Source organism: Sphaeramia orbicularis, chromosome 1 (assembly GCF_902148855.1).
Source record: "Sphaeramia orbicularis chromosome 1, fSphaOr1.1, whole genome shotgun sequence".
Lineage (NCBI taxonomy): Eukaryota > Metazoa > Chordata > Actinopteri > Kurtiformes > Apogonidae > Sphaeramia > Sphaeramia orbicularis.
Genome location: NC_043957.1, coordinates 42,440,289 through 42,456,085, shown reverse-complemented (window position 1 = coordinate 42,456,085; position 15,797 = coordinate 42,440,289). Strand labels below are relative to the sequence as shown.

General features: G+C 37.7%; 1 protein-coding gene across 2 annotated transcripts in view; it reads left to right on the top strand.

Moving 5' to 3' along the window:
* Nucleotides 1–15,797, top strand: part of dlc1 (DLC1 Rho GTPase activating protein) — an 81,610-nt gene that overhangs the window by 21,416 nt on the left and 44,397 nt on the right. Inside the window, exon 1 of one of the 2 annotated variants that reach the window (XM_030138631.1) lies at nucleotides 11,784–12,132. The exons of the other annotated variant lie outside the window; for it this stretch is intronic. Within the exon in view, the coding sequence (XP_029994491.1) occupies nucleotides 12,015–12,132 (118 nt within the window). The 5' untranslated portion in view covers nucleotides 11,784–12,014. Of the gene's footprint in view, nucleotides 1–11,783; nucleotides 12,133–15,797 lie in introns of those variants that run through there. 2 annotated transcript variants of the gene reach the window in all.

Below are 15,797 nucleotides of genomic sequence, written 5' to 3'. Positions count from 1 at the left end.
ATAGCACACTTGATGACCTCCCTGCAGTGCTGGGTGTACCTTTGTGAGTGGTCAGTGTCATGGCTTCCTGCACACAAAGAGGATGTGTCTACATGCAGCATAGTTAGCGCTGACAGCCTGTTGTTAGAAATGTTCTTTATGGGGCTCCTGTGGCATTTGTTACAGCCTGAGCTTTAGCGCGGCTGCAGAATTATAGTACACTGCAATGGTGATAAATGATGTAACAAACAGCATACCATAGCAAGATGATAAGAGAGTTATGCATCCAGTTTGCATAACTGTTCTTATCATTGGTGTAGGAAGTTGTGCATGTAATATGATGAGGAATATGACATACATTATTGACATCAAGATGAGAGACGGACTGAACTGGGCCTTAAGAGAACATAAAGGATTTTTTTTTTCAAGTGTTGCATATAAAATAAATGCACTTTGATTTTGATTTTTGATTTAGTGATTTATTCTGAACATGCAATGAAATTTTATATATATGTGAACAAGTAAAACACAAATAATAATTAAAAAAATCAACAATCAAGACAATCTTAGAAAGAGGAACAGCATAATAGTTTCATTTACATGCCCGAAATGGGGTGGAAAGAAGTGCAACTTATTTAATCCAGCCCCTTCTCCTTAAAATGTTAATATATATTTATCTCCTTCCTTTTACATTACTGTTTTATATTTATTCGCACACACACACACACTCACTCGCACATCTGTCTACGCATACCTACGTACATACGTTTACACACATCATACAAGTACACATACACATACTCATATAATCTTTTAACTTTGCATTTTTTAATTGTGCTGGCAGAATATAAATAAATAATATGTAACTCAAAGAAAGAAATATATACTTAAACAACAGTGAACATATGGTGACAATTAATAACCCTCATCGCTAGCCTATATCTTGTGAAAAACAATTTCTTATAAGTGTTTTTGAATTGGTTTATGGTTGAACATTCTTTGTGCTCCTCCCTCAATCTATTCCATAATTTAACACCTCACACAGATATACTAAAACTTCTTCTAGTAGTGTGCAGCCTCAGAATTTTGAAATTAAATCTGCCCCTTAAATTACAGATCCCTTCCCTTTCAGTGAATAATTTCTGAAGATTTCCTTAGCAGTCTGAAAGGTTTTTATACAAATACAACTGTTAACACAAGTAATACCACATTACAAATTACAGGACACATTTACATAAGTAAAGTCCAGACTACACTACATTTTTGTGTTTCATGAGGGTCACTGTATCAGATTATGTAAAAGCAGAGGCATAAATTCTTGCTGTGGTTTTGGCTGAGAGACATGACAGACTACACACTGCTCCCCAGCCAATCATCACTTGCTATCTTTCATGACATTCGTGTTCATGGAGGTGTTTGCGACCAACTGTAAAAAAGAATGTAAACAAACAATGGTGTCTGGTATGATGTCTGTAATAGGGTCTGATTGTGGACCTGTTCTTGGTCACATGGAGAGAAAAGTATACGCTGTGAACCCCTGATAGAGAACTTGTGGTGAAAATAATGATTCCTGCATGATTAAAGTTGTAGAAGCTTGAGCCACTCTTCTCCTATTGGTCAACGTTATAAGCAGTGGTGTAGTGGTACCTGGAGAAGTGGGTATACTCTCAATTTTTGGTTTCTTTTTTTTTTTTTTTTTTTTTTTTAAAGTCCAGAAAAACATCGTTTTAAAAACAGTGACGTGCAAGACTACTCTAATTTAGTTTACCCAAAAACCCAACATTCGTATTTGCTCACTATTATAAAATTATCATAACTTGATCAGGAGCAGTTTGTAGGTATTACTGGTCTGCATGAATGTAAATGTATTCAACATAAGGCAAATATAGGGTAACATTAGCCTTTCATAACGTCAGCCTACTCACACAGTTTAACTATTGACGATAGCATCTCTTCTCTAAATGTGCAGTCATATGACCAGTAGTTTAAAACAGTGACCCATTCTGAAACCACCTTAAAACTTACCTCAGAATTATATTCAATGAAAGTAGGTTCTCTCGATATGTGTCACTCATTTGAAAGATGTTTATTCTACCTGTCTCCTTCCCATTTCCAATAAACGCGCATCTTTCAAAGAGATGTGCAGTGACTTGTCAATCATCTGGGGTGGCACTGGCACCTGAGGTGTCCAGTCAGGTTCCAGAGGTGGCCAGCGCTAGTTAGCAATATTTTCCTTAGCATAACCCGCTTTACTCTGCCTCTGATTGGCTCATCAGTCCTCATGCCTAAAGTTAAATCAGTGACGGCACTGAGTACTAGCCAATTAGAGGCAGAGTAGGGCGGGTCATGGCTTCACCATTTGAGGGGAAAAAATAGTCAATTTGGCTCAGATACTACCGAATGGTGTGCATCAGGGAGATTTAGAAGTGGGTACACCCAGTGCTGACTGAAAAATAAGTGGGTATAGTCCGTATACCGCTGTATACCCTGGACTACACCTCTGGTTATAAGGGAACCTTTTGTGCACACCAGAAACATTAAAACGTGCTAGTCTTTATTTCTGGACCCACTATATGAGATAAAACATTATATATAGATATAAGTAAATGTTCAATTCAAGAACAAACAGTGAGTGGACTATCTAGCTCAGAGATGTCAAGCATACGGCCCATGGGCCAATACTGGCCCATCAAAAGGTCCAATTCAGCCAGACAAGTCCAAATTTTTCTCTTTGTTTTGGCATGGAAAAAAGTAAGATTAATAAAAATAATAAAAAGAAAATGTTTACATCTACAAACTATCCTTTCACAAAAAGTGTGAATAACCTGAACATATATGAACAACCTGAAACATCTTAGGAAAAGTAAGTGGAATTTCAACAACATTCTGCGTGTTACTAAATGTTTTGTGTATTTGTAGGTCCACTGTGATCTGTAAGTTGTAATGCACATGTGTAAATGATAAGCTGAAATATAATATTGTTAAAATTGGGCTATTTCATCTTTTTCTTTTTTTAAATTTCAGGTTGCTCATGGTTGTTTATGTTATTCACATTCCAAAAAAAAATAGTTTGTAGATGTGAACATTTTTAGAATGTAAGTTTACTTTTTCCACTCTCAAACAAAGAGAAAAGTTTGAAGTTGTCATCATATTTTTTTATGTTATTATTTTACTGGTCCGGCCCACTTTAGATCACACCCCTGATATTGTACCTGATACACAATTTAGAATGCCATCCCAATAAGCCTAACAACAACTTCACTAAATAAGTAATTGATACTTGGTACAGAGATACTAGTTCACAGTTTTTACTCAATAAAGTCACTTCCGTCATGTAGCCTCAAATGAGTTCTTTCTGAATAATATCTGATTTTAAGTCCTTTCTGAAGGTGCCCTCAGCATTAATCTGTGTTAAATATAATGGTATGTTGTTCCAGGTTAAAACACCCCATAAAAGCATGTTTTATATTATAAATGAATCTATCATTTGTGTGTAGTAACTGGGAATACAGATATTCAGTAATGAGTAAGATTATCATCGGTGTTAGAGCTTGTCAACACCACATTCTTGAAATCCCTCTTTTATTCTTTTTTTTTTTGGACTGTAACTGAGGTTAAAGCTTCCATGCTCTGCCCTCCTGATCTAAAAATACACCAATGGGAATATATAAACGGAACTCAATGATGGGCATCTAAACAGTAGGGTGAAAGCCTGACCTTTTACCTGGACTCACAGCCTCATAGTCTACAGTTATCGCAGCGCTTACATGAGGAGGAAAGTGAGACTAAGGAAAAGAGGAAGTGGTTTAACACCCACAGCGGGGTCCTGTATGGGAAGGCCATTCTGACATTAGGGAGTTGGTTCCTGTAAATAACTTGTCTCATCATTTATGTCTGTCTGCTTTTTTTTTCTTCTTTTTTTAACTTATTCACAGTTTCCTGTCTTGGAATTCCAATGACAAGTTCATGCTATGTGTATTTAACGTTGTGATTCTCAGAACAGTACTGACCTTTGGAGATTCCACAATTATTCACCATATTATTACAGTCTGTCTGACTGGTGTTCACCTTTAACAAAGACTGGGATTGGGCCAAAAAGTCTTAAAAGTCTTGAATTTACAAATCTGCATTTAATACCTTAAAAAAAACGTCTTGAAAAGGTATTAGATTTGATATGGTAGGTCTTAAAATATGTTGCCGTAAATGGTTTAAATGTGTCTGTTAAATGTCCAAACTGCAAAGAAAGTAACGTTAATCTACTCAGTTCCACCTGTTCCAACCCAATTTATATTGAAATTAGGAACCAGTTATCGCTAACTTTGCCCCAGTGAGAAATGACTTGGAATGGTGGGAATCAAGGCATTGGAATAAATGAATACATTTTCCTAAATTCTAGGAGTCACAAATTTTTGCCTATATGGCCATAAAAAAGGCATTAAATTGTGTTCTGAGTAGTCTTAATAAGGTCTCAAAAAGTCTTAAATTTAACTTGAACCCTGTTAATAATTTCAGTAATGTTATTTTTTTTTTAAAAGACAAGTAAAATAGATTGATTTTCAGCTTCTTAAATATGAATGTATTCATGTTTCTGTGGTCCCCAGTGTCAGTAAACTGAGTTTCTTTGGACTGTGACACAACTTTTCTGACAATTTTCAGACCAAACAAACTTAACAAAATTATCAAAGGTTCCATCAACAATGAAAATAATTGTTAGTTCCTGTTATGAAGTTGCTAAATTATATTAATTAGGATACACAAGTCCTATTCAGCACAGTTGGTGTCTGGAAATCACAAAATTCCTGCACAGATCTTGTGACTGAGCTTTTTGGCTCCATGAAATCACTAATCACTGGATTCATTTCCACTTAATTTGGGGAATGTCAGTGAAATCGGTTTTCATTCACACTAAACTACTTGTATTTCCTGCTGCGCTGCTTCCTTCTTGTTTTATAGCCTGCTAGCCACATGGCCTTTGAGGACATTGCTCTTGACTGCGATGGTGCTTTGACAGATGTAATGAAGCTCTCTCAGCCTGGAGCCAAGTCAATAATAACCCATGACTGATGTTTGTTTTTCTACAACCTATCCCTGCTCTTTGATTGAGTTTGCCTTATCCCACTTCTTTGCCACCCCTTCATACACAGTACAGGAGTTGTGTTTGTGCAAGGTCACATTCCTGGTCTCCATCGTCAGTCTATGCCAGGCTCAACCCTGACACCCCCACCCGGACCCTCCCATTCCCTCCCATTTAACTCACTCTCTTGTCAGCTTCCTGTGTGGAGACATACACACACAGTTGTACATCACACTTCCAAGGAAAAACACTCACAGTAGTAATAACCTAATTTGGAAGCAAATCATTCGCCTTTTACACTTTTACATGTGTGATTAGCTCATGAATATATTTTTCATAATCTGAAGGCTGAACATTTTTGAACTTTATACATATTGAAGTTTGCATGTATTTAAAGTGTTTTTGTTAAAATGGGTTATTCCTCATTAAAATTTCTGTTGAAGTACTGTACAATAGCGCACGTTCTAGACTGGGAATGGAGATGCTCATTTATAAAAGGTTATATTTTTTTCCTGTAACTCCGATATACCCATGTCAAAGTTCAGTCTTCAGTCATGAGAGCTGTTTCTTCAGCCATCCATCTCCTTAGTGGTGGTGCTCTGAACAGGAAACCGCTGCATGAAGGGGAATTTACAACAGGAAGTCAGCTCGCTTGACTCCCAGAGTAACAACAACAAAAGACTCTCCTGTTCCAAAGAAAGAAACCTTTACAGAGAGTGTGTTTTTAGCTTTATTATTCATCTGATTGGTATGTGTTTCATATATAGATTAAAGTGTGATATGCCCTGTTGTGTAAAATAGGTTAATGTACTTTTTGTGTACATATTTCCCAATGAGCTATGTCAATGAGTAACCATATGTATGATAGTAAACCAGGTGTTTGCTGTACCATGACCTTTTATATGATGTAGCAGAAGGCTATTTTAAGAGAGCTATATACAGTAGAGTCTCTATGGATTTGCATATTTTGACTTAAATTCAACTTTATTGCCATCAATAAGGTTGTGTCTTCAGAGAAGTTTGTGTGTATGATTTTCATCTGGATAACTATAAACTCTGTTTGGTAATTTATGTTAATGTCCATCAAGACAGATCGACCAGAAGCAGTGTTAGAGATTTCGTGACATGACATTTGCAGATTCCTTAACATAAGTCACTTTTCCATTGGACATCTGCACAAAACTTTACAGATATTTACTAAATGTCGAAAAAACAGAAGTGCACAATATCGGTTTTTCCATTAAATCACAAATCACAAGATGATACGAGAAGTCATTCCATAAACATGGTAACAAACGTAAATATGGTGTTGATTTACAGATAATATATCTGCAAAATAATGAATAATTTTTATTATATAATTACCCTCTATCTCGTAGTAAATTTAAAAATGATTGGGTTTCCTGGTGTGTCCACACATACCGCGACATGTTTCTTCTTCTTCTTCGCTTGTTGTAACGTACGTCAACATCCGGTTTTTTAATTCACCTGACTCTAGTTGCGGAAAAAGGTCTTTCATGGAAAGACATTCTTTGCAGTTTTGGGTGATACACCATTTGCACTACACCCGCAAAACCACCTCTTACCAGCGCAAAAACTTTTAATCAAAAAATAGGACTTTTGGCAAAATTGTCATTTTTCCATTAGGTAAATTTTTATGCACAAGTTATATTTACGCAATTTGAGTGTGATAACAGGAAAATAGTCATCGCACAGCTTCACACTTCACACTCTTCCTCAGAATATCAAACCTGTCATGAAAAATTGCACATTAGGGCTTATTTTGCTGCATTTTGTTATACATGTTAAACTACTCTAAACCACTGTGAAACCCAGCATGGAGTTTCACCCACTACTGCAGTTTAGATGCCTGTGGTGTCCCTGGAGACTTATGAATAGCCCTGGCTCATCTGGCTCTGTCACTTCCTGGCTGGTTTATTCTACCTGTATGGGTCTTTGGGGACTGAACTGTCAACAACAGTGGTTCCCAACATTTGTTATGTTTTTGTGTCTCCAGTGTGCAGTTAGATATGCTCCAGTACCCCTTTACTCATCCACTAATTTATGGGCTATAAAGTTATAGAGGACAAAGTTTTTATAAGTTTAACACCAATAATTATACTCTGTATATTGTCCCAATATTTTCTATACAAAATAACTATTATCTGTAGTATTTTGCCTATTTCATTCACATTTGTGCATCCATTTTATTACTTATGTATTGTTTATGTTAGCCTGTGCTTTGAACACTATTAGTTTAAACATTTGTACACATCTATTACTTCTATCCTCCTCTCAGAAACAATTATACATAATATTTATTGAGCTATTCATATGTCTTTGCTTCCTAACTAAGTACGTTTTATTCTCTCAAACCTATAGCATCTGGTATCTAAAGGTTTCGGACAATTCATTTCAACAATCGTCTTACTAGTTAGTAGTGTTACAGCAGCTGAGATTAGTACGGTCTCAAGACTAGTCTTAAGATCCCTCTTTGGGCTTGGCTCATCATGGTCCCAAATGTATTTTTCCTTGTCCAGGTGTACTGTAACTATGAAAAAAAAAAAAAAAAAAAAATCAAGGACTTCATATAAATGTAAAACTTCTACAGGCTGCCTCATTCTTATTCACTGGGACTCATTTCACCACTTTTACTACATTCATTTGTGATACTTGAAAAGCTTCCCATAATGCTGTTGCTGTGTATTTAGTTTGGCCTTGGTCTTCATACACTCTGGTCTCGGTCATGACTTGACTACACCACTATTAGTTACTATTTCTAAAGAACAGTATAAATTTGCAATCATAGTTTTCCTTTCTTAACAAAAACGGGGATTTACATTTCATATTTTGACAAAATCTCCTTGACATGCACCCCTTTAGAAACTGTAGAGGTTATTCCTGGAGTGCATGTATAGCAGGCAGGAGTCTAAGATGTTAGCTGTGTTACTGTTTATGTCTGTAGGCGTCTGTTTGTCTGCTGTCTTGCTGTAGATTGATTTTTGCATTACGTAGTACTGACACATACAAGGTGCCATGCTATCAAATATTGAAGTTTATGAAAAGAGGGCAGACAGTAAGGAAAGGAGTGGGTGTTTGATAGCAGTGTTAGACCTCCAGCAGATGGTCACATCAAAGAACTAGAACACAATTACAGTCACACTCAGGCACACCCACACATACATGCTTCAGCGTACCGACACATTTTTGGCCGTATTGTAAAGAATAGACTATGGGGCATTGTTTTTAACAGCCATTTTGATGATAGACGTTCACGTACTGTTTATATACACTGTTTGAAGTCCTCCGAGAAATACCCCTCCCCTCGTTTTTCATCTCCCTTGTCTCCATTTCTAGGTCAGTTTGCAGGCAGGTAACATACTCCTGCCTCTGCTCTGTGGACTTACTTGCAGGCACAAACTCCTGACTTGTTTCATGCAGGGGGGGGGCATTGGTAAGACTTTCCTTCCTGTGTTATGAGCTGCATTGTTTTTCCCCTGAGCAGCTCCACCCCTCTCCACTTCAGGGCATTTCTTCCCCATATCCAGGTTACAGTTTGTGTATTGCCCCCTTATCACATGTGAAGAAGACACAGAGAAAGTGTACTTGTGATAAAACCCCCGATGTACTTGGCTCAAATGTGTGTCTATCTTTGTACACACACACTCACAAGCATGAATGGAAACTATAATTTGATTCAGATGTCATGTGAGTCAAGCAGGTGTGCTAGCGATAGTAAAACGTGATACTTTTACAGGATGTTTGTTTTTCTGCATAAAACACCTAATCCTCATTTACAACATTGTTAAAGAGGTCAAGAGTGAACACTAAAGGGTTGTGAAAATGCAGAGATGCAGAAATCCAGCCTTATCAGTCTACGCCATCCTCAAGAGGCCATAAAATCAATTGACCACGATGAGCACAATGCTATCAGCAGGCAGCAAAAAGCTGGTGCTGGGTACATTACCTTCACTTGCTGGAGCAATCAGCACAATTTGCTGATTTTCTCAAGTGTGAGCTTAGAATAGAATGTAGTGAAGGGTGATGTTAACAACTAAGACTGCTGACAGCTGCATGCACAAACGAATTCAGACTCTTAATTCACTTATATTATCATTATACTTGATCAAGCTCATCTTAAGATCAGTAAAGGTATTCACATTTAACTTTAGCATAACTTGACCTCATATTACTTGAAAAAAGGCCCTTGATATGGTATAATAATATTGATATCTGACCGTGAGATTTAAAAATTTGACAACTGTTGACACAAATTGGTTTGGGTAAGTTTGCACTTGGGGGATTTACAGAAGAACCAATCCCAATATCCCAGTTCCCCCATTTGACCTTTATCACACTGTTCTGTGCACTCCTGCATAGGGATTAGGGGTGTAAGAAAATATCGGTTCTGCAATATATCGCAATATTTCATTTCACAGTACTGTATCAATATTAAAAAGTATTGTATCGATATTTTTCGGTATTTATTCAAATGCAGATATTGTGGAGGTTCATTTTTTGTTTTTCTTTTTTGTTTATATTTTATTTATTTTATTTAACACTGTTTTATTAAATAATGTTAGTTCCTTTGTTGGGATTGCACAAAAATAATGTTATGATGTTAGTTCTGAACTAATAGAATATGAACATTTGAACAGGATCTTAAACTGTAGTGTCTGTAAAACAGAATTTAAGCTTTTACACAGGAAAATGTTGTGATACAGCATTAGATCCTGTTCTGATCAAATAAAATATTTTTAGTATTTGTGCATATTTCGGGTGTAATTCAATTCTTCAAGGAAATAATCATTTGAAAAAAGAGAAACAAACAAAAAATTGCCTTTTTAACAGTATCGTGATGTATCGTGATGTATTGTATTGTGATCCAATATTGTGATTTGTATTGCATCGCCAGATTCCTGCCAATACACACCCCTAATAGGGATGGGTATCCACATTGAAGGGTGCTCATCATCTAGTCATTCAAATGGGTCTCCAAATGGAGTGTTTTCAGATGCAGACTCAAAATTACTCCAGAATGCATTCCAAACTGAAACAGTCATGGCTACTGGTGCACAGAAATTAGCCATCAAATAAATAATGCAAATATCTTCATAACTGATCATCTAAAACTTTTTCATGGAATGCTTTAGCTGATTTGTTAATGTAGATGTGTCTGCATTCATGATGTCAGTAGAACTTTGTAAATCATAATTTGTTTCCTGTTATTTCCAAGGAATATGTTACAGGAAATAATACTCCAAACTTAGTTAGACCGTATGAAGGAGGATTGGGACTAAATCTCACATTGCTGGTCTCACGTTGCCAGATCTACTGTATCTCCACACTTTGTTAATAATCTGGCTCCATCCACTCTCATTCTGGATTAGGGGTAAAAGTTTTCTGGGTTGCTTAACGTGCTTGTTGGTGGCACTGAAAGCATTTGCAAAGTAGTGCCAGGAAAGAAGTTGTATTGGTGGAGCCTGTGAATATGAGTGTTGTGGTGTTAAAAGGATTAAAGTCCTCAAAAACAAAATGACACAAAAAGATGTTTCTGTGTCAAAACTTTACATTTTCACAGTGTAGCCGGAGCTCAGAAATTTTTGTTCCTCCACGTAGTAAGAGATATGCTCAAAATGTAATATACAGATAGCATAAGAAAGGAGAATGATAAACTTCTGCCAGGGCTGCCATGGCCTGACAGAAATATTCACCTTTATTCCTGCAGAGTTCATCCAGTAAGCCAGGGTAATCACAGTGTAAAACCCACACCCACCGTGGTAACTAACAGCATTTCTGTAATGAATATGAAGTTGCTGTTTTCTTGTTTTCGCCCAGTAAGTCACCAATGACTAAGCTTCTTTACGGACCCCTGGGAGTTCTGCTTTCCTATAGAGGCTAACGCAACATTATCCGATTAACTTAACAACAACATAAGTAATGGACTCCATTGTGTTGTTTTTGTCCATTTCAGTAGCTTAGTTTTTGTTATATAATATTTACAGTACACACCTATTTCTCAATAGCTGTTTGCGTGTGTTGTATGTGTCTGTTTTTATGCTCATCTTCTAATGTAATGTATTTACAGTAAAGTTATGTTGTGAGTTGGACCATTTTCCATGGCAGAGTGGTGAGGAAAGTGATTATCAGCTGTAGGGTATAGCTAAGAGGTTTCTGTGGTACATTAAAACCGAGTTAAATTGCTGTTGCTGAGTCCCCCAAAATGTATTTACTACCAACCATTTGTCTTGCAGCTGTGTATAATTCGATTAAACCTTATCCTTGCTCTGTCATTATGTCACATCCTGCCCTTTGGTTTGACTTCACCATTGTCTGCTGCTTTAGCCGCTAGTGGACAAGGACAGGACTTGAGGACACAGCCTTCCTGGCACTGGCTTATATAACACACACTGATGCTGTTTGTGTCTCGGTGGGGTAGGGCAGGTGTAAGCGGAGGAGGAAGGTGACAGAAAAAGGATGCAGAAATAGAAATATAAGTGACATGAAAAAGACAGGGTGGGAGAATGCTTGTCGTGACTGTAAACCACTCAGATATTCACAGAGAGCACTGGAGCTTGTATTAGAAAGCACTTACTCACACTTACACACATATACACACACACACACACACACACACACACACTGACAGAATAGAATATGAGAGCATTGCAGCACTGGCTGGATGTGTCCCAGCAGTTACCGCACTGATGCTTGGTGCCGCAGACGGGAGTGTACAATCTACAGTGGAGCAGAACAGAGTCAGAAAGAAAGGGAGGCAGAAGCAGGACCAGTACAGGGGATGGAGCTGGGATGTATAAACTAGTAATCTTACCATTGCTTTAAGAAATATTTGCAAAATTAGACTTCACTAGGACGACAATAAGGTGAGGAGACAAAGTGAGGATCTGGTCTGACGTATTTAGGTTTGGATCAGTTCTATGTAGGTCTGGTTGAAGCAGGTATGTCTCGCTCTATGAGGTTGCTGCTACTTCAGAGATCCTTCAGTGACCACATCAGATCATCAACCTCCAAAGCTCTAGATATGCTCAGCAAGACTGGCCGAGAGAGTCGACTGTCAGGTGAGTGACTCTGACAGTGATTGACACAGCAGGTGTATGCATGTGTGTCTGTATGTGGGCATTTGTCAGGTATGTGTTTGCCTGCCTGTATTTTGCACATCCTAATATGAGTCTTGGCGTGTATGTTGTATGATTTACACTTTAAGCTGATATTGGTGCCTCCCAAGGATACTGCAAGTTAAAGAATCTTTGACAGGGTTAGCAAATAGGATAGGAAAACTGCACTGTCATTGTCTGAGGCAGAAGAGTGCTGCAAGGAAGCTGTCTGCTGCCATCAGGGTTTCTGAGGAACAGATTTAAAGACAGTTTGCCTTCAATATGTGGGAACTGCTTCAAGATACGGACACCAAATACCTGTTTTCATGTCCATACCTTAGATTATCATCATCAGATATACATTTTTTTGTGTGTTTCATGTGACTTTGATTATGTATATGTATGTGGGTGGATACATGTGTATGCAGTTTTATGACTCTGCTTACACTTCAACACTTCAGTGCTCCGTTCAGATTTATTCACACACACACACACACACACACACACACACACACACACACACACACATACTGTGCTGAAGTGTTCTGTGTAGGCTACTAAAGTCATGAGTGTATGATAGTGAGTACGAGGTATAGTATAATCAAGGCCAATTTTTTTTCATTGAGTGACGAACGATGTTTTCAAGACTGACATAATGACTGTTCAGACTGAGGTCATATGGAAATTAGATAGTTTCGTATCAGATTTAAAGCCACATATGGAGGTGACCCAAATGAATATAGCCTCAGACTTAGACATAGCTTCAACCCTCTTACCACGTTTGTCCCATGAAAAACTAATGAAGTGGTCGTACCCATGCAGGACTGAGTCCATTAAAATAGCCCTCTAGCTCCCTGGCTAGTTCCTCTAGGCACTGGCTCCTAAATAATACAGTGCTTATGAGATCGAACATCTCGCAAAAGCTAAGAACACAGATAATCAGACCTGCTTTGAAGATTTCTATCCTCAGCCTACATCAAAATGTTTTAATATCAGTGTGAGCATCTTTAAGGGCAAGGAGGAGCATGGAATTGAGCTTCATCATGAAATATCCTCAACTTCCGTGTGTGTGTGTGTGTGTGTGTGTGTGTGTGCAGGTGCAGATGTGCATCTTCAAAGGCGGGTGACAGAGAGGGGATGCAGCATTTTACCATTAAATCTAGGGGTCAGTGCCCTGTGGCCTAACCTCTCTACTGAAGTAAAAAGCGTTGGGTAATAAATATTCCACAAACACTGTCAAGGATCTTCTTGACTGTTGCCACATAGCTCACTGTCCCACATGAAAGGAAAAAGTAGAAAAGTGGGTCAAACAGTGGCGACAGGATCTAATTAGCTTTCCTGGAATGTCACTAATTTATTTCTTTACCTACTTACCGACTTTCTATTTTAGATTTATACAGAATATTGTATGTTCAGCTGGAAATACATGTGCCATTAAATATTATGGCTCTAAATGTATGTGCGTTGCTGGCCATATAGCGCAGGAACACTTTGTACTGTACTAGGAGAGTTATGGGAGTTCTTAGTCAGCATGTCTGTTGCCACATCTGTGGACAACCCATTAACCTGTTATGCAAAGCTTTCAGTGTGAAGTTCTGTGCGAGTCCTTAAATTATGGATCAAAATCACTCAGTTACCCTAACAGTCATAGTGTATTTGGGCTACATACTGTATATTTTATGCTGTATTATATATGCTATGTCTCATACTTTAGGATACAATAAAATAAATATTATTGGACATTCAGTTTGGTTTTAAGTACTTAAAAATGGAAAACATGCTCATTTAATGTACTTTTCTGGGCATGATGTCAAATTTAGCAGTGTCAGGAACAAAATGCTATTACAGATTATTATGGCGCGTGAAGATGTTATTCATTATGGTATGTGATCCTTGATGACGCATCTGCATTAGCTAATAACACTCAGGGCATACTCGTAACGGCTGCATGTCCGATGAGCAGTATCACGCATCCTGAAAACTGATAGCCTTGTTGACATTTCCCATCCTTGTCATCCAAATGATCACATCACGTATTTAAGCATGTTTACAGCTTAAGGGGAAAACATGTGCCAGATAACATAGTTTATCCTCAGCTGACACTCTGATCTTTCTGCATGTTGTTTATCGGATACGTGATGAAAAAGATCACTACTTCATCGGCCTATTCTCCTTGTAAACCCGCTTAAATTAACCCCCTCTTTCAATACAGGCTTTCCTTGGGCAGTGAAGGTGCATGAATGGAACACACAAGGGGCTGACAATCCCCTGCTTAGAGCGCTCATTTTTTTCCACAATCCGTCCTTTAGGCCAAAGGTATGAAATTCCAAGAAGACAGTAACTGATACTGTATGACTTAGCTGCACACAAGTCAAACAGGTCAAAGGCCATGTGGAATCAGATAAACTTTAGCTCTGTTCAGGTTAAGATACAGCCTCCAATTTTTGGTGGTGAGCTACTTCTGACCTCCACTACTGTTATTAAAAGCATGCTTTTGTTATGAGGAAACTGCAGTTTATAATTTTTGTGTAGAATAATCCAAAGTGTATAGATACTGTGATGCATTATATAACAAAAAATGTGAAAGCATTATGAATATTTTACACCGGTGATCCAGAACTTGTAGTCTAAGATGAGAGGAGCTGTTCAGGTAGCAGCACTCAGCCGTGAGTGCACAACAACTGTTCACTGAATTATGTCAACATCACTTAGCACATGAATTATTTTCTCTTTCACGTTATTTATGATGACATCCTCTTTTGTCCCCTCAACAGTCAGTTATGTGTGCTAACTATTCAGCCCTCACCCTGAAATGTCTGAACATTGTGTAACAGACCATGTCACATTTACACAAAGCTTTGTTTAATCTAGCACCACCTATGTGAAATTTGATGTAATCATGGTAAAGGGTATATTTATTCTGGCTTATTACCTTAGAGGCCCAATTAGTTAGTAATGCTAATCACAATGCTAGTGAGCTAAAACCATTATGTAACAACCAGAACTTTGTCCCTCATTATTATAGGAAAGCTATGTGAATAGAGGCTAATAGGGCTGTTGGTTTAATTAACTCTGTCCAGGCTTAGTCTGGACTATGTTGTTATGGAGGAATTTGCAAGTACTTGCTAAATATAGATAAAATAAATAAATTAGGGCTGTCAAAATTAATGCATTAACATGGATTTATCCATCATCATGATTAATCTGATTAAGAAATTGAACTCAATTAATCCCTCTGCAGCACAGAATGACTCTGTCTCTAGCAACGTATTTTGGGCAGTTTGTCCAAGTAGAGTTACTGTTGCACATGAACAAATTGGCAGTTGATCCATTAGTGACAGGCAGAAGAACCAACCCATAAAGATGGAAGACACTAAACAGCACGTTGGCCCTCTGGATTGAAATATGAGGACAAAAAAAACCCCAAGACGGAACAGTCAACCGACAAAGTATTATAAAAACTCTGCAGGAAGGAGTTTTCTTTTCACAGAAGCACTTCCAGCGTAAAATACCACAATAACATGAAGCATATGTTATTCTGGGATTCTCCTTGACAAAGGGTTAAAAGTGTAAATCATCCCTGATATAAAATGCTAGATTAATGGAGTGAACAGCATATAGACTTGGAA